This window comes from Emydura macquarii, unplaced genomic scaffold (genome assembly GCF_026122565.2).
Source record: "Emydura macquarii macquarii isolate MOO-44397 ecotype Brisbane River unplaced genomic scaffold, CSIRO-AGI_Emac_v2 contig_3345, whole genome shotgun sequence".
Taxonomy (NCBI): Eukaryota; Metazoa; Chordata; order Testudines; family Chelidae; genus Emydura; species Emydura macquarii.
This window is the reverse complement of record NW_027133482.1, coordinates 2,348,693-2,368,263: the sequence shown is the minus strand read 5'-3', so window position 1 is coordinate 2,368,263 and position 19,571 is coordinate 2,348,693. Positions and strand designations below refer to the sequence as shown.

The window sequence follows — 19,571 nt, the reverse complement described above, 5'->3', positions numbered from 1 at the left end:
ACTAGAATTGTTCATAGTATTCCAGAGGAGGTCATACCAGTGCTTTGTACAAGGGCATTAATGCTTCCCTATTTCTACTGGAAATACCTCCCCCGATACATCCTAGGATCTCATTTGCCTTTTTCATGGCTGCATCACATTGGTGGATCAGTGTCATCTTATGATCGACTAATGACCTGGTCTCTGCTTGAATCCAATCCACAACTTCAAAGTTCTGGCAATAGTTTTAGCAACAGTATAACGTAGTTCTAAGAGTAGGGTGCTTGGGTGATGAGGTCATTTCTACAAAATGTGGAAATTCTTTTCAATATGAAATTCATAATTTTCAGTAATTATGAATAACATTAAAAGCTAGGTGTAATGTGATGGGGGGGCTATCTTCTCTGGATTCCTGATCAGTGTGGTGTATGTGGCTTGTATCTGTTATGACCTGAGTTTTTGTGTACTAAACCTTTAAAGGGAGAGACGTCGCTTGCCCCGCTACATAGACAGCTGCCATGTTGGGTTCATACGCAACCAGGTGCAGAGGAGGTGCACATACACAATGTCTCCACTGGGCACTCAAAATCAGTGGACACTTTTGACAATTTTGGCTCCAATCTCTCTGTGACTCAGTTCTCCCTCTGTAGAATGGGGATAATAATAGCCCTCACCTCATTGGGATGTTGTCAAAATAAATCCATTACTGTTTGTGATACACTCAAGTACTATGGTGAAAACAACAAAGAAATGACCAGGAGGAAATTCATAATTCTATCTTCTGAGCAGAGATTGAATGGTGGCATAATAAATAAGCCAGAGGGTCACACAATGAATGTGCGGGATAAAAAGAAATATTGAATAACTACCTACTTACTGAATGTGGCAGAGGTCCTAAAGAAAAAAAATAGTATCTGATCATGTAATTAAATACTGTATCATAATGCAGACACACAAGGGGGCTGAATTAAGGTTGCACAGGCAACCTTAATTCTGGCATTTCCTAACTTTAGAGTGCTTTACTTTGCAATCTTAACATACTTGTAACATAGTTTTTCTGGATGTAGCATAATAAAAGTACTGTGTGAAAACAAGCTGGGGTTGTGTGATACAAGGGACATATGACAGAGAGCTGGGTCATGAAATTCTATGGCCTGTGTTATACAGGAGGACCAGCGAGATGATCACAATGGTCCCTTCTGGTCTCGGAATCTATGAATCAAGACTAAATGACGAAGGGTGAATTATTTTTATTTAAATAAGTTTTCAGGTGGATTTTTTCTCCTCAGGAATCAGGACTGTGGCACCAAACCTATCCTTCTGAAGCCACTGCAGTCTGTATAATCAAAATATATACTGTTTTTTTATTTCTTTTATTTATATGGCTGTGGCCTGTTTTTAATCAAGAGACCCTAAAAAAGGAGGTGCACAGCACAGAATAGTGGGCTTTGACACTGTGAAGCGGCAGTTGCTCTGGGGAAGCAGCTGGGGCATGGTGTGTGTGGGTATTGCAGGCAGGCCAAGACCTAAAAGTTATCCCCTGCAGAAATGTATTAAGTACAAAAGTGTGTCCCAGAAATTGAATACAGTTTGCAAACACTATCCCATTATAAAGGCTCTTCTTCTCAGGCAGCCCCTGAAAAAGCCCATAACCACAACCCCCTCTTAGGAGCTTTCATGACCTTGTTCGTTCCTAGCCTAAACTTGCCTGCGACTCCCTCATCCGGCCCCTTCAGTAACTAGCTCCAAGGAGAAGCCCTTGAGAAATAGCTTTTTCCTGACCCAACCATGAGCCTTTCCTCCCTAGAGGCAGAGCTGAGCAGCACACAGGTGGGCCGTGCTTTCTCACAGCTCCACCTCTCTCAGGGCTAACAGGATCACCTGTACCCAGCTCTTCTTTCAGCTCATTCCAACCCACAACCAGCTACTCAGCCATCAGGGGTAGGTTTGTTTTTCAAACTCCTGGAAGATTCCAGGAGGCGACAGTTAAACTGTTGCCAGCAGTGTGAGCTGCCAGGGCCACTTCCCATTGCTTCCTCTTTCCTGCTCGAAAAGTCCTAGGATAGGTTTGTTTCTCCAACTGAGCGGCTGGGTTCTGCACAGTTCTCCTCAGCTTAGGGCCCAAAGTACAGACCACTAAGCGGCAGGCCTGTGATTTGGGGAGCCCCAGGCAGGGCAGTGAGCCATGAGGAAAAGCTGGTAGTGCTTTAAGGAGAAGGTGGAAGGAATAACTTGTCCCCCTCACCCACCCACCAGGAGTGATAGGTGAAGCAGCTTCCCTCCTGGCTATCCTCCACTAGCCCAGCAATAGGGACAGATTGACCTTCTAAAGCAGGTTGCAGGGGGGTTTATAGTGGGCACATTCCCTCCCCCCCAGCTCATTTCCCACAAGTCTAAGGGTCGGAGGAGAGAAGAAAAGGCAGCTTTGGTCCTTCTACTGCATCCTGTGCTCTTCAAAGATGAAAGCTGAGTCCAGGAGAACCGAGAGTGAGGGGAATCTCCTGGCCATAGAGGAAGGTAAGAGGTGAATTACTCATCCATTTTGCTGGCTTCTCAATTAACGGCAGTTACTCAAAGACCAGGGAGTTATTGAAGGCACCACAGAGAAAGTCTCTGCTTCAGGTGCACTGAATGGTCAAAAAATAAAACAAAATAGTAGGTGGTGTATGGCGTGAGATAGAGACTAGAACTGAAAATGGGAGGTTATAGATCAGTGGCTTATCCCTGTGCTGGAACGTTGTGGTCAGTTCATGTTGCCTTGTCTCCCCCCCTCTCCTCCAGTGTTCAGATTCAGAAACAGATGAACGAATGACTAGAGTTAGTGAGGAACCTCAGCATAAAGAGGGAGTGAGAAGACAAGGGCTATTTACTTAGAAAAGTAACATGGTGGATGCATACAGAGTAATGGCAACAAGGGGTCACTCAGTGAAATTCAAAGGCATCAAATTTTAAACTGATAAAAGGAAATAGTGTTTGCCTATTGGACCTGTGGACCTTGGAGCAGGTAGCATCAGTTAGGACAAGAGCACAGTGGACTGCATAAAAGGATTAGACTGTCATCAGAGCAACGAGAAAACCCAAAATTGCATTAGAGAGGATTTTTTTTTTTTTAAACTAAAGGTACATATAATCCTCATTCTCGAAGACAGAGGCCAACTATTAGCTGATGGGTGTTGGGAAGAAATTTCCCATAGGGGGAAAGTTATTCCATAATTCTTTACTGTGGAGTTTCTTGCACCTTCCTCTGTTTCATCTGGTACTGGCTACTGTGGAGGGTAATGGATGGGATGGATTACTGGCCTGCTCTGTTATGGCAGATGTGTATATTGGAGAATGAGTTCCCAGATGCAGGTGGTCTGAAACAGGAGCATGAAAAGTAACTGCATGTGGTGGGGTAGACTCTTAGCTTAATTCTGAACTGTGGCTTTAGATACTTAGGGCCTAATTTCCGTCCTTTGCTGAGTGGGAAAATCAGGCAAGAGCAGCAGAGGTTATGAGTTTATTGCGGAGGGGAACTGGGCCAGGAGTCTTTCCTGCCACGCACATAGACACAGGTAACGTTGGCCTCATTTCCCTAGAAGGGGCTCTAGGATTGATTAATAGAGGCTTGTCCTGGAGGGACTGGGTCACAAGATGCTGGTTCTATCACCGTGACTCAAAAGAAAATCTTGAAGGGCTTCCAAGTGCTGGGCATCTTTCTGAGACTTAAGCCTGCCTCTCCCCCACCAAAGCCCTTCCCTGGGATCTCTTGTCTCGATCTTCCCTGGGAGTTCTTCCCTGGGATCTCTGTAAGCAGGGTCTGAGCTTCCTTTTCAGTCCCTGCTTCCAGTTGCTGGGGGATGCTGTGGCAGCAAGACTCTGAGCAACTGGGCTCCCTCTCTTCCTGCATTTTTGTTGCTTCCCTGATGAATCCCTGCCAGCAAGGAAACTGGGAGGATAGAGTGAGGGAGGTGTTGGTGGCTCTCTGTGTCCATGTCCTGTTGACAAGGGCAGTGATGAGGATTTGGCGGATACAGAATGAGGGGCAGGCAGGGAGAAGGTGGAGAAGGGACTGGAGGACAAAGTCCCAACCTAGGGAAGTTGAATAGGGAGCAGGGGTTGCAGCAAACTGCATGGAATTTGGAGGGAAGAGAGTAGGTTGTAGGAGGGAAGAGATTGAAAGGAGCTCTAGGAAAGCCATCTGCATGCACACAGCTGGAATGCTAGCTGCAGCGTCTCCAAGTATTTCCTTAATACAAAGTTAGGATTGCAAATATAGAATCATTGAACTGCCAGGCTGGAAGGGACCTGGAGAGGTCATCAAGTGCAGCCCCTTGCACTGAAGCAGGTCCAAGTAAAGAGTGTTTGTCAAACCTCTTCTTAAAAGCCTCCAGTGATGGGGTTCCACGACCTGCCTGGGAAGCCTGCTCCAGAGCTTAACTCCCCTTATTGTTAGAAAGTTGTTCCTAACGTTTAACCGAAATCTCCCTGATGCCGAGGAAGCCCCTTGCATTTTGTCCGACCTTCAGTGGACTTAGAGAACAATCGATCGCCATTCCTTTTATGACAGCCCTTTATGTATCCGAAGATGGGTGTCAGGCTCCCCCTCAGTCATCTCTTCTCAAGACTGAACATGCCCAATTTTTTTTAACCTTTTCTCAGAGGTCAGCTTTTCTAAACCTTTTATCGGTTTTGTTGCTCCCTCTGGACCCTCTCCAATTTATCTACATCTTTGCTGCAGCGGGGTGCCCAGAATTGGACACAGGACTCCAGCTGTGGCCTCCCAAGTACAGCAGGACAATTACCCCCCTGTGTCTTACACACAGCACTCCTGTTAATGCACCCCATAAGGATATTGGCCTTTTTTGCAAATGCATCGCATTATTGACTCATATTCAATTTATGATCCACTATAACCCTCAGATCCTTTTCTGCACCACTACCACTTAGCCAGTTGTTCCGCTTGTAGCGGGTTGCCTATGCCACTTTCCACTGTATCAAATTAGAAGTGAGATGTGCGATCATATTTTAATTATGGGCTTCTCTTAAGCAGACGGACACTGGTACCAAAGTTAGTTCCACTGTGTGGGCTAGAAAGCTTTCCTGGCACTAGAAGATGACCAAGTTTATTTTCACTTAACCCTAAAGCCCTCGCTCGAATCCAGGTCTTCAGGAGTGAAAGACTTGAACAATGCTGATTTGCTGATCATCAGGAGGCTTTTGAATGAATTGACTGGGATTGTTAAGGATTATACCTGTGCTATTTTTTGTTCCAAGTCAGAAGGATGTAATCCAAAAAAATGTAGAGGGTCTATACAAGAAAGCATATAACCATTGCATTATTTTATACCATGTGCCTATTCTCTCACTAGGATAGCATGTTCAAATGAAATAGTTAAGCCAAGAGACAAATAAGATGCCCAGGCTTTCCTCCTCAAAGCAGATTTTTTTTGGATAAAATCATAACTTTCTACTCTTGTGTAATAGGCACTTGAGTTTCTCCCTTTTAAGCTTTACAATAATTTTTAAAAAGGTAAAAGCAAGTTCCTCTCCTCTTCACCCAGAACTTAAAAAAGAGATTCCAGCTATCCCCTAGACATGTCAAATGAGATCAGAGGCAGTTTGAATGTGGTGAATGTCAGTCTTGTTAAAATATGTATCATGCCTTACTTTCTTACGGAGCTAGCACTAAGTAATACAGAACTCCAAATTAAAATATATACACACACCAAAAAGTTATTTGAAATTTTCCTTTGAATGTGAAGCTTAATTCTATAATTCACAAAAGCTAATTTAAATAACTCAGTTCTAGTTATATATCCAAACAAGCTGTAACAGAATATATCTTGCTATTAGCATACGTGTAACTTGTCATTGGGAGTGACATATAAACACTGAAACTAGACCTCTTAAGACTGCAAATCAGCAGTCTATAGTTTCTGTAGTTAATTTTTAAATTAATACAGAATGGTAATTGAGAAATGCATTGATCTTCTCTAGTAACTAACAAGAAACCACTCTAAACTACATTAATTTATTTTTGTTAGTTTGAACTAAAAGTGGAAAAACTGAACTAAATAAATATTGAAAACTTAAACATTCCTGAGTTTGGTTTGTGGGCTTTTTTGTTTGTTTTTGTTTTTTTTATTCCTGGTAACACTGCCATGATTTACAGGGCAATATACCTGATGTAATGAAAAAAGAACGTGAGACAAAGCTACGACAGATACAAGACGTCAGGAAAATGCTCTTATTTGAAACTACGTTGTATTAATCAATAACTGCTCTTTTTGCAACCTGTGTCTGACAGTCCTCGGCAAGAAGGGTTTCCTGTTTAAGCTGCAGTAGCTTTTCTGACTGTGGATTATTGTTCCTTCTGTGCCAGATTTTACAGTTCCTAACGCATTTGGGACAACTGTCTCAAAGTAATGTGCAGCTTTCCTGACAACTTCTCATGCTCTGTCTCCTGCTAAGAACTGTAGCATGTTGGTACAGAATAAGAAAACTATTACACTCAGTGAACGGTTGTGTATTCTTCATCATCAAATAGACATGTAATGTACCCACTCTTCTTCTGGTTCACTTTTTATAATCTTCATCTACCATAGACTCTGCTTCCACCTGCATCTCACTGGTGTGTTCCCATGCTATTACCCAGCACATGGTACTTGAACCAGGCTAATACTTTATGTATTGGACAAAGTAATTATACATCTTCCTTAATGCCATAACAAACTACAACATCAGTCTATCTAAGGAACTCATACAGCCCATAGTATCTGAGCACTTCACAATCTTTAATGTACATATCCTCACAACCCCTCTGACATAGGACAGAGCTATTACTCCTGATTTGCAGATGGGGAACTGAGACATAGAAACTCAGTGACTTGCTCAAGTCATACAGGATATCTGGGGGTGGGGGGACGGGGTGCAGGTACTCAAATCAAAGTTTCCCATGTCCCAGGTTTATGTCCTAACCATTGGACCATCCTTTCTTGCTATAACAGATAAACACCAATATGTGTTTTCTCTCTGAGATTTCACGAAATGATGCATGTGTTCTTATTGAGGTCGCACCCAGTTAAGCTACAGCTCTTCCGGAACTGTTTGAACACAAACTGTATTCTTCAGTCAAATTACAAAAAGGAAAAAAATGGAAGGTTTTTCCCCTTCACTCTTCATAGTATTGTGAAGTTAATTGGAGCTAAGTTGATTTATACCAGCTGAGATCTGACCCAGTGGCTTCAATTTAAAATTACAAGAAAAATGCTCTACTGTGCAGAAGTAGACATCATAAAGATCCTCTTAGATGTGGATATTGCTTAGAAATGTGGCCAGGTCTCTTAAGAGCAAATTACTCTTCTGAACCATGCTGATGCTATGGTATTTGCTAAAAGTGGTTCCTTGTGGTCCCCTCCACCCCCCAACTCCCTGCTGATCTTTTGGCTTCCCACAAAAGCATTCTAAGGAGTGGGTCTTTCTTTAACAGTTTGGCTTTTGTCAATTACACTCTCTGTGCCCTGTGTTTTACACAGAGCTCAGGCTTTGGCTTTAACTAATGAAATTGATTGTGCTTGTCAGTTATATAGATCTGTTGTTTCATTTCTCTTGTGTTTGTGTAGAGAGAATGAGTGCGTGTTGCCATAAGTTTAGGATGACCACAATACTTCCAGGGGGCAGAGGCATGGATGTCTTTCCAAATAAGTGGTAGTTAAGACTTTTTATCACACTCAGTGCTGTCGTTTCTGCTATAGAACATATTTTGACTCCAGAACATTATTTGTTTCTGTTCTTCTAAGTTCTAACCCAAAGCCTATTGAAGCCAATGGAAAAACTCCCACACACAGAAGTGGGTTTTGGATCCATTTCTATGCTTCCCACTTTTGGAAGTACACTTTTACTATAGTGCCAATGTCCTTCGTATGTGCAGTATGTGGTGTTCTTAGTGTCACACCTATAGGTGCTGCATATTTTTATTAGAGCTGGCTGGGAATTTTCCATCCAAACAACTTTACAACAACAAAAAATCAATTTCTGCGAATAAAAATGCTCTTGTAGAAAATTATTGTTGCCAAAAATTGTAGATTTTCTACTGGGGGAAAATCAAAATCAAAATATCTCGTTTCAGGTGAGTTTGAGCTGAGTTGAAACGTTTCACATCAGTTCAATCAATCAAAATATTTCATTTTGCATCAATTCAACATTAAACTGTGTTTCCCTATTGTGACCTATTGCCTCATGGGAGATGTACTTCGAGTCTGAGGCTCCCATTTCCCCAGAGTTCTTCTGCTGATGTTGTGTTTTTAAAGTTAAGTTTCCTCTATCTATCTAATCATATAAAACTGATTCTTTCCTTTCCTGTGTGAAATACCCGCTTAGAGGTGCAGAGTTATCACTTGTCACACAACTGTCAAATGCAGGAAGTAAATAAAGAAGGAAAAAACTACTTTTATGTAGTTATTTGTAATCTTGTAACAAAAGGTTAAAAAAAATCTCAAATGTGTGGTTTCTTTTTTTAAGTTGATCTTTTAAGTTTCAAATATGGAGCTTTTTACAAAACATACCATGAAAAGAAAGAGTTGACTTCTCTTTTCAAATTGCCTGGTGTGGGGAAAGGGAAAATTGGAAGGGATTTAAATATTCCCCAATAGAGCTGGAAACCTAGATGAGACAAATGTGGTACTTATTTATATTCTTTTATAGCACCCAGTGTGCTATAAAGGCACATTGTTTCCCTAAACCAGCAACTGAGGGAAAATATCATTTCACTGTCATACTGCTACCTTGGAGATTCAGTAAGTGCAATGTTCTTCAAGTGGCTTCTTCTTAATATAAAAATAGGTTAGCTAAAAGCCTGGCTTAAGAAAATGTTCTATGCTGTTCTCCACGGCTTGCCAAACCTCACTCAATCCTGTTAATTTATTAGAACCAGAAAGGGAAATTGACCACTCCTGTTGTGCTGTCCAAGCGGAGCACAATATCAAAAGTCAGTACAGAAAAGTAAATTCTATATTTTAAAAATTCTTCCAACTATACGATCTTAAGACAGATAAGAAGGTTTAAATATGACTTATCTTAATAATGGACAGTATCTTATGCCACAAAAAGTACATGCAAATGATGTTGAGACTGTTTATAGACTATTCAAGAGCAAGGGGTTTATGGATAAGGGCTGACATTTTGCTACCTAATCCACCTCTCTTTCTCTACAGTAGATAGTGTCCAGGGGTTCTCAAAGTGGGGATCAGGGGTCATGAGGTTATTATGGGGGGGTTGCAAGCTGTCAGCCCCCATGCATGCTGTGGCTGCAGCTCTCAGCCCCATGCATGGCTGACAGCCAGAGCCCTTCAGAGCTGGGTGGGAGGGTGGAGCACAGCAGCAGCTGGCCGGGTGCCCTGAAGGCAGCAGTAAAGGTGGCATGGCGGGGCGGGGGGGAGTGGCATGGCATGGGAGGGGTCGTCACTTTTTGGGAAGGGTCATCACAGCCTGAAATATTTTCAAAAGGGGTCCCAGAAAAAAAGTTTCAGGACCCCTAGCCTCTAAGATATTGAAAAGTACTTGCTGTTTGGAAAGCTCCTGAACGATCTAGTTTCAGTGTAACAGGCTAAGGATGGATTATCACTTGTTACATGGAGGCAAAACTGCCATATTTACCAGTATTTGATACTATGTCAATATACTTACAGGACCTGGGGGTAGTATGTGTTTCTCTCTGTTAGAAAGCCTGGCTTTGGGAGCTTAGGAGTCTGAGACACGGTCTGTGTTCCCGGAGAGGCTGAATACTTCAGATTCATGCTGAAGAGCTGTGGTTTACAAGGTGGTATTGGCACCCCAGGCTCTCAGTGGGAGTGCATGCAATTGCACGTCAAAGCTTTCAGTCTGTCCTCTCACAGAGGATAGTATTGGCCAATTACTCGTCTGCACTGTCAGCTATTTTGTGAGTGGTTCCACAAGGATTTTTTTTGTCCCCACTATTGTCCTACTAGCCTCCTACGCACAGTTAGGGCTCGGTCCTGCCAGGTGCCAGGCACTCTGTTCTTATCCAGCAAAGCACTTGGGCACGTGAACATGAGAACGGCCAGACTGGGTCAGCCCAATGATCCATCTACCCCAAGATCCTGTCCTCTGACAGTGGTCAATGCCAGATGCTTCCGAGGGAGTGAACAAAACCAGGCGATTATTGAGTGATCCATCCCCTGGCCTCCAGTCCCGGCTTCTAGCAGTCAGAGGTTTAGGGACACCCGGAGCATGGTGTTGTATTCCTGACCATGTTGGCTAATAGCCATTGATGGAGCTCTCCTCCATGAACTTAATTCTTCTTTGAACCCTTTATAGTTTTGGTCATCACAATGTCCCCGACAACGAGTTCCACAGCTTGACTGCGATGTGTGAAGAAGTACTTCCTTACATTTGTGTTAAACCTGCTGCCTATGAATGTCATGGGGTGACCTCTGGTTCTTGTTTTCTGTGAAGGGATAACTAACACTTCCCTATTCCCTTTCTCCACACCGTGCTTGATTAACTTCAAGCACGTGACTAGCCCCATTGACATCAATGAGGCTATTCGTGTGCATAAAGTTAAGCTGCTCTTACGTGCTTTGCTGGACAGGAATAGAATGCTTGGTACTTGGCAGGCCTGAGCCCTGAGTGAGGAGATGTGAGCTGAAGTGTGTTCACTTTGCTGACAGCATCCAGCTTGATAGCTCGGTCATTGGATTTGCACAGAGCACTGGAAAGCATTTCCCAGTGTCTGGGCTTGACTAAGGAATGGGTGAGAGTGAGCTGGCTGAAGCTCATGCTTGAGATGATTGAGGTGGCGATGACAGGTTTTCGGGCAAGTAAGTGGAGGAGTTAGCCAGGGCTGAGTTGGCTCCGGTTATCTCATCTGCTTTGTGGGAGTATCTCCAACATTTGTGAGCACCCTGGGGCCCTGCTTACATCTCTAGCTGCTTCTCAAGGATCAAATAATAGCAGGTTCAAGGCTGCTGTTCTATTTTCTTCATCGGGGCCATGTCAGGTGGTCATGGCCTTTCCTTTTGGATGTGGAACTTGGTACCATGCTGCCTTTTGTCACCTCTCTACCGAACAACTACATGAGACCCATACTCCCAGATCTGCATGGATGTTAATGGGGTAGTGGGCTTACACTGCTATTTTTCACTTCTAAAACCCTAAATGACCTGGGACTTGCTTACCTGCGAGACCACATTTCTCCCTGTGGCCTCTACTGAAGTTAAGATTGTTGGGCATTTCAGTGGGATTTTCTTCTATAAAGGGGAAGGGACTGCTGGAGAAGTATTTTAAGTGGCCCCTTTCCTTTGGAATGCCCCGTGTCCCTTAGCCTGAAGTAGCCTAGACCTCCTGGGCACACTACAAAACTCTTCTGTTTGAGTGGGCATCTTTGGAGTGCTGAACCTGTTGTGCATAGTGGATTTCTTGGTGGTAGGAAGATGTTTGGGGGTGGAGTGTTTAAGCCATGTTCTGCTGCCTAGTGATGAGATGCGTGGGGGAGAAGTGCCATTGCAGCAACTGATTTCTATTGCATAATTCCTGTGGCATTGTGCTAGACATATGTCAGAGCTTTAGCTTGGTTTGTCTCGGTGTGAGGTTTCCTTTCGAGATGTGACTGCAGCATGTGTAGACGTACCCAAGATAACTGTGCCATAGCTAGCTCGTGTAACTGCGGTGAAGCCAGGGCAACATGGTTTAGCTGCTTTAACCCCACCCAGGACCCTACAGCTCGTGCTGCCACAGCTTCAGTGCTCTTGTTAAATCACAGCTAACTTAGGTATGTCTGCATGTGCTGCAATCATGTCTGACCGCAGTGCAGACAGATCCTCAGAAAGCAAGTTACATCTGGTACTTGCAACATCTTCCAGCAAGAGCTGATGGAGCTTGAATAATGTTTCTGTTTTCAGATCTCTGTGTGGCTTTTGAAATACCCACCCGGACATTTGGAACTAATGCGAATACATTCCCAGAACAAAACAAATTGCATCACTTGTTTCCCATAAAGAGATGTTATTAAAACCAATGCTTCCAGATGCCACACATTGGCGCTATCGCTGTTTAACTATGGGGATGCTTCTTTAACAACTCACAATTAAAAATGAATAAAATGAAATGCACAAATCTGCACTGGATTACACAAAATGTGTGTATTTAATGAGATAAACGCTGACATGGGTTGAGCAATGGTTATATTAATACCATAAGATGATTGACATGGTGACCGTAACATGAATCTGACATGGGGGTGTGCGTGTCCATCTCCAGCCTTCCCCATCTGCCCCTAGAGTACCTCCTAACCAACCATATATCCCCATTTCTACAGAGCTTTTTCATAGCATCTGGTTGTGACGCAGAGTCCCTTTGGGGGGGTTCAACAACTCTTGTCAGGCCTGACAGGCCACATCAACACACTCTTGTCATTGATATATACCCAAAAGGTGTCATGTAATATATCACATCGCAAAACTAAAAACTCACTGATCGTTAATATTCTTGCTTGATGTCTATATGAGGCATGTACAAAGAGCTGTGGATATGTGCTAGCATTATGTCCTTAAAATGTGTTTGGCAAACAACACCTAAGCCCAATCTACCCTAGACAAAGGAATGTGTATTTGCTTGCTCTCAGGCAGAGCCAGTGAAGACACATTTACATAAAGGGTAAACAAAGTCATCAGCCTAGTGAGTGGGGTTGGAGGGAAGCCTCTTTCAGGAGTCTGAAGCTCAAATGATAAGTAATTGAGTCTCTCAACTGATTGTATTAATCTATACACGTTCATAATACAGTAAGATCTTTTGTGAAAGCTAATGACACACTGGTGGTTAATACGATTGTGGTATGTATGCATTAACACTATATGAAGAATTACAAATACTCTTTGATATCATGCTTCAAAGTCTGTGACCAAACAAAGGGAGAAACTGGTTTTCTCCCAGAGAGGAGGGAAGGCAACTATCTACCTGTCTCCAATGAAACTAAGCAAGGCATGACCAAAAACAATGGAAGTCCTGTTTACATATGAATCAGCAGGGGGATGGGAAATCCACAGGAAAGGAAGAACAGCATGAAGTCATCCTGAGTCTGGGGACACTATAAGGACAGAGAAGAGACCGTCTTGAAATCCAACACTTGGACAGACACAAGGGGCCACAGCTCTTGGAAGCTGAGAAAGATGGGTCCTTCAATTAACAGGGTTGAAGTTCCCAGGGACTGAATAAAAGTGGAAAAAAATCTGCATGGAAGGCAAGGGAAATCAGAATCTTGTACAGTACTTCTGTGGAAGTTCCTGACTGAGAAAAAGTCAGCTATGGCTGGAAAGAAAGAGATTGGCAAGAAATCTACCTTGAACCAAGGGTGTAGCTTGTTAAGTCTTAGCCACTAGAAAAGGTATTTTACTTTTATTTGCTTGTAAGCATTTCTGACTTTACCCTTCTACTTGAACCTACTTAAAACCTCCTTTTCATTAAATAAACTTGTTTTACTTTTATTCTAAATCAATCCACTAGCGTTTGACATGAAGTGATTATTAACTCCAGTTAAAGCCATGAGTTGCTGTCCATTCCTTTCTTTAAAGGAGCAACAAATCTTTCTACTCCTCTGAAAGTTCCAGGAGAGGGTTAGACATCTCATGGCAGAGGCTTTTGAGAAATTCAGGACTGTGACGTGTTGGGGTCACTTAGCTAGTGGAGACCGGTTTGTGACTGTGTAACAAGCAGACTACTGGAGACAGGTTGCTGAACCAGGCCTTTTCAAAGCATAATGCACGCTTGTATGGTGGTTGGAAGCATCCGCACAGGGAGCTACAGCAGCAGAGCACTTTAAGGCACTCAGTGTTACAGGACAAGTAGTGACACAACCTCTCACTGGTCTGAATTGCACCCCAGAACATGACACTTGTACAGGGGGAGATAATGTCCTGGAGGAATCTTCTTCCTTCTCTACCTCTGAAAAGAGTGAGATCTATACAGAGAGAGGACCCTCTGTATGTGACTCTCAGTAGTAGTAGGGAGGGATGACCAGATCTCTTATTATCCACAGTACTGCATGAGAACTTCTAGGTCATTAGCTTCCTTTACTTACATGTCAATTTTGCATTTTCTGTTACCTTAATCTAAATAATCCAAACAGTATAGGATTAATAGATTTCAAGGCTGGAAGAGGCCATTGTCATCATCTAGTCTGTCCTCCTGCATAGCAAAAGCCATAGAACTTCCCCCAAATAATTCCCAGAGCAGATCTTTTAGAAAAACATCCCATCTTGATTGAAAAATTGTCAGTGATGGAGAATCCACCATGACCCTTGTTAAATTGTTCCAATGGTTAATTGCTCTCATTTAAAATGATCTGCGCCTTATTTCCAATCTGAATTTGTCTACTTTCAACTTCCAGCCATTGGATCATGTTAGACCTTTCTCTGCTGGACTGAAGAGACCATTATTAAATATTTGTTCCCAATGTAGGTACTTCCAGACTGCAATCAAGTCACCTCTTAACCTTTTCCTTGTTAAGTTAAATAGACTCAGTCTATCTGAAGGATATGTAGAATACTCTCAGTAAGATCAAAATGTTATGAGATGGGTGAAACCTTGTTATGGGCTGAGTTAAAGACTTCAGTGAGATTGATGGGTGTGAATGCACCTTTCAGTTCGCAGAACTGCAAGAATAAGTAAATCACAAAACCCCTACATGAGAAAAAAGGGTTATGTTACCCTGCCCAGGAGTTCTAGACTGGGTGGAGTGTGTGTGTGTGTGTGTGTGTGTGTGTGTGTGTGTGTGTATATATATATATATATATAAGGAGAACAGAGAAAAAGCAAGAAAGCTCACAGGTTGCTGTGTGGCTAAGAAACTATTCTTTCATTTCTGGTTCCTTCTGTGGTTGGAGAACAGGACCGTGCACATCACTTGTGAATAAACTAGATTGCATCAAAGAAAATACCAGACTCCATCAATTTTTACTCCAACTGGAAGAGCCTCAGGTCCCCCAAACTTTGACTAGCCACTCACGTCAGAAAGGGGCAACAATGAAAGATTCATTGGTGCATTTACAGCATCCTGTCAAATATATTGTAAATCCCTCTCCTCCATCCCTTAGAATGTTCTGACCAGTGCTGAAAATTGCAGATTTGGCAGTACAAAAACGCTTTGTGAATTGTTTGTGCCTTGGGTGGAGAGGAGGATTTAAAAGGAAAACCTAAACAAGTCAAAACATTTCATTTTGACACTTTCAAAGCAATATTTTGGTTTGCAACCGCTTTGTTTTTGAAATTTCCTTTCACTTCTTCATTTAAAAATAAAAACTTTTATAAGTGGTCAGAATTGAAATGAAACCTCTCATTTTGGGTAAGAAAACATTTCATTTTGACAAAGTTCAGGTGAACTTTTGTGTTAAGAACCGGAAATCAAAAAATCAGTTCTTCACCCAGTTCTGGTTCTTCTATTCTAGAGGTTTTTTAAAAAAACCCAAATCCTTAAACTCTTGTGTGTTCTTAAAAAAGAAAACGTCAACTGGTGCTGATATTTTTCTATTACCCGTTTCTAGTCTAGAGGCATGATTCTCTTGTCACTTACCCCTATGCAAACCAGGAGTAATTTCCTTGAGTTATGCCATTATAAAGCCAGCATAAATGGGGAGACAATGAGACTGCCCTCATATTGCATTAGTAGGTCATCTTAATCTAGCTGAATTCTAGAGTGCTGTGGAAAGGATGTAGTAAAGGTATTTCTTATTCAAAGGGAAATAAAATCCTGTAGCTTTCCGTTTATGAAAATCCCTGTGTGTAATCACACATGCTTTTGCATTCCATACTTGGTAGGTTTTTGAGGTTCCAATGTTTAGGAGCAGACACTAGGATGCAGTTTCATGGCCAGATCCTCAGCTGAGAATCCATGCAGTTCTGCTGATCAATGAAACAAGGTAACTGAAAGCTACACTGGATTTGAACATTTTGACTTCAGTGGCGTGACACTGACTTATCCTGACTGGGGATCTGGCCCTCAGTCTTTTATTGACAATGCATTTTTTTTAATTTGATGTATACTTTACCTCTGTGCATGTTGTTTGGGTCCACCCATCCCATTGGGTCCAGATGGGTTTGGATCAGCCCATCTTATTTCTGTGGGTTCTGGTGTCATAAACTGAGTTGTCATTTATTTTAGTTCTTGGATTGTCCTAAACGCTTTGGGTATCTTTATTACCGAAACATGACAAACATTAAGACTTTAGAGAACATGTTAAACCTTTCAGCACTAATATATTGTATGCGGAGCTGACTTTGAGCAGCCTACGCACTGATATTTTCCTTGTTTGTGTAACTTATTGATCTTAGAAAGGCAGGTTTTCTACTGGATAGGCACTGGATTGGGAGTCGAGTCTTGGGTTCTCTTACCAACTTTACCACTGAGGGGTCATGGGGAAGTCACTTAGGGCTTGTCTAAATACAGAAGTTGTATCTGTTTCACTTAAAATTGCACCAGTTTAAACTAATTTGTGTGTGGATTCTCTTAACTCAGTTAAGCTTGAGCCTATAAACTTATCAACTCAAACTAAACCAACATAAAACAGATTTACACCAATATGTTATATAGGTGCAGTTGTGTGCGTGAACACACAAACACCTTTTTAATTCAACAATACAACATTGCTTAGGCCTGGTCTACACTTGGGGCAGTCAACAGGAGATACACAAACTATGTAGAGTAGCTTGTGTATCTCCTATTGACTTGGTAACTTCTGATTACTGCGCTGTGCCGACTGGAAATGCCCTCCAGTCAACACAGCATTGCTCTCTTTTTTTGAGGGGGTGGATTAACGCGGTTGACTTCCTGATCGATTTGAGCGGGTCTCCACTTCCCCTCAATCGATCCCGTTGAATCGAGCCAGCGGCACCAGCCGTGCCACTGTCAGTGTGCACATACCCTTAGGAAAGTAGTTGGGAGATGTTTTACTGATATGCTGTATTTAAAATCAATATCGTTTTAACCCATACACTTGACTTTCTGGTCAGTGAAAACAAAACCCTCCCATGGAAAGCCTCGTTGAGCTTGATAACTAGATTTTTTTCCCCTAGTTCTTTCCGGCATTATGTGGTAGAATCAAGGTTCAAATTTCTAAATGTTCAAGATCAATTGTTGTTTACAGTGTTATTGTAGCCATGTTGGTCCCAAGATAAGAGAGAGATGAGGTAGGTGATGTAGGTTTTATTGGGCCAACTTCTGTTGATGAAAGAGAGACGCTTTCGAGCAAGCTTTTCTCTTTTGCCAACAGAAGTTGGGTCAGTAAATTATATTACCTCACCCACCTTGTCTCTCTCAAGTTCACTTAGACACTTACGCTATACTGAACCCAGCTTTCTATTTTAAACTAATATCCAGTCTGAATTGTTGGGAGTTTCTGTTTCTTTTCTAGTCATGTAAACATTTTATGGAGTGACTATAAAGTCAATAAACATTTCCTGTTTAAAGTGTGCTTTGCTGCTTAATGAAAGACATTTATACACAAGCAATGCACTCAATGAGATGAGATCTGAAGTTTTGCGTAAGTGTTACCCCTAGCAGGGAACCCAGAGAATTCATTAAAAGTAAAAACACTCCAAATTTTAATAGTGAACAAAATCAAGTCTTGTTTTTAATGATAGTTTATGAACTATAATGTATTTAAATTACGCAGAAATTGGATTTGAAAGTCCATTGATATTTTGTTGAAATACAGACAGGAGGAAAATGGATTACAGGAAAACTAGTCTCCACCTTTTTGTGTTTACACTGCAGACTGTTTATCATCTTGCTGCTATTCAGTGTAATGAATACAATTTGAATAATTGTTATGTAAACCGATAATAGTGGTTGAATTGGAGTTGGATGGCTGAGAAGTATGATTTTTCTAGCTTAGCATTTGCGCTGTTATGTCACAGTTATTGATTCCATACATAATCAACGTGAATCTTAATACTGTGGAACATGATACAAGTGAACAGTCTTTCTTTTGCGATAACTGAAAGAAGCTAGCATGGATCTATCACTATTTTTATTAATCAGATGATGACAAAAAATATGCAATTCAACGCTTATTTGCAAAAACATAGCAAATATAGAATCAAATCCTGAGACATGATTCCAACAGGTATTGCAAGTTGTGAGCAATGTCAATTGCAGATGATCAGCATCTCAGTATTTGTCCCATAAAGCCTCTGGCCCCTATTCAGATCTGACTGGAGGTGGAGTCTATATGGGCATAACTCATTACTTCTGTCTTGGTTGCTTCTGATATGTACATTACACCTATTTACCAACGCGACGGAGTCTGACTTGCATTGCTTCTGAGTTAGGCAAAGGCAATTGGAGCCAATCCTTTTTGCTAGTTCCTTTCATTGGAGCCATCTTTGACATAATTTTGTCAAGAGCAGATAAAACATTGATAATCTAAGCGTGATTTTTGGGGAGACTTTAGAACTTGTGCATGAGTTTTGGACCACTGTTGTTCTTTCCAGCCTTAACTCAGGAGGGGGAATAGTTCATTATTTTAAAAGGCTTCTCTCTGGTGCAAAATAAAAGTCTATAAAGTAAAGTTTTATCTAAATGCTGTAGCTAACCATGCTTTACCAAATAGCGATCAGAGGGACCTAGGAAAGACATAAGGATGTCTGCATTAGGGGCAAAGAACTATCACTGGTACTGAAGTGGAACAGTATTTGGAGTAGACCAGGGCAAAATTTTTTGACCAAAGCTTTTTCAGTGAACAATCACAGATGGAAATTTTGTGAATTCTTGTCAGTTTTGGAGAATTGTTCATATTGAAGAAAAAACTCCAAAATAACCAAAATTTTGACATTTTTGAAGGCAAACACTTCAACTTTCCAGATTGAAATGTATTTTTGATTGAAATATCCTTTAATTTTATTTTAAAAATTCAAAAGCATTACAAAATGATGAATCAAAACAAAATGTTTAGCTCACCTGGACATTTTTTTGTTTACTTCTCAAAATTGCCAACAAACTGACAAATCGGTTTTTGTTTTTTTTTTGCCCAGCTGTACCTATATCTTTTTCTGTCCTAGGAGCCAAAAATACAGAAGAGTGTGTAATTCAAAAATGACAATCCAGAAGAGGTTTCTCAAGACTTGTTGGGTTACTGCTGAGAGAGAAAATTCTACTTCTGTCTTTCCCAGGGGTGGCGGGTAGATAGTTTCTATCTTCACCAGGCTCAATACATTGCTCATCCAGGTAGGGTGGGAGGAAAAATGGCAACAGTCCTAGTGGACATCTCGTTGTTTTTTCTACAGTCCTGGTGGACATCTCCTTGTTTCATACTTCAACAATCCTATATAACAAGTGACTCCACTTCTCAAAGAGCTTACGGTCTAAAGACATGTCTGTATTACAGCGACATAACTGCAGCAATGCAGTGTAGCACTGTAGTGTAGATGCTTTCCACATCAATAGAAGTGGTTTTTCTGTTGATGTTGTTAAGCCACCTCTCTGAGAGGCGGTAACTAAGTTGAGAGAAGAATTCTTCCATCAACCCAGCTGCATCTGTAGCAAAGGTTAGGTCAGCCTAGCCACGACACTCTAGGTGTGAACATTTTCAAAACCCTGAGTG

At 41.7% G+C, this 19,571-nt stretch overlaps 1 protein-coding gene across 2 annotated transcripts in view; it reads left to right on the top strand.

The window, feature by feature from the left end:
• Positions 1–1,744: 1,744 nt before the first annotated feature.
• SLC4A11 (solute carrier family 4 member 11) overlaps positions 1,745–19,571 on the top strand; it is a 217,184-nt gene continuing 199,357 nt past the window's right edge. For both annotated transcript variants that reach the window (XM_067533596.1, XM_067533595.1), the window contains exon 1: positions 1,745–2,496. In XM_067533596.1, the coding sequence (XP_067389697.1) occupies positions 2,439–2,496 (58 nt within the window). In that variant the 5' untranslated portion in view covers positions 1,745–2,438. The remainder of the gene's footprint in view (positions 2,497–19,571) is intronic.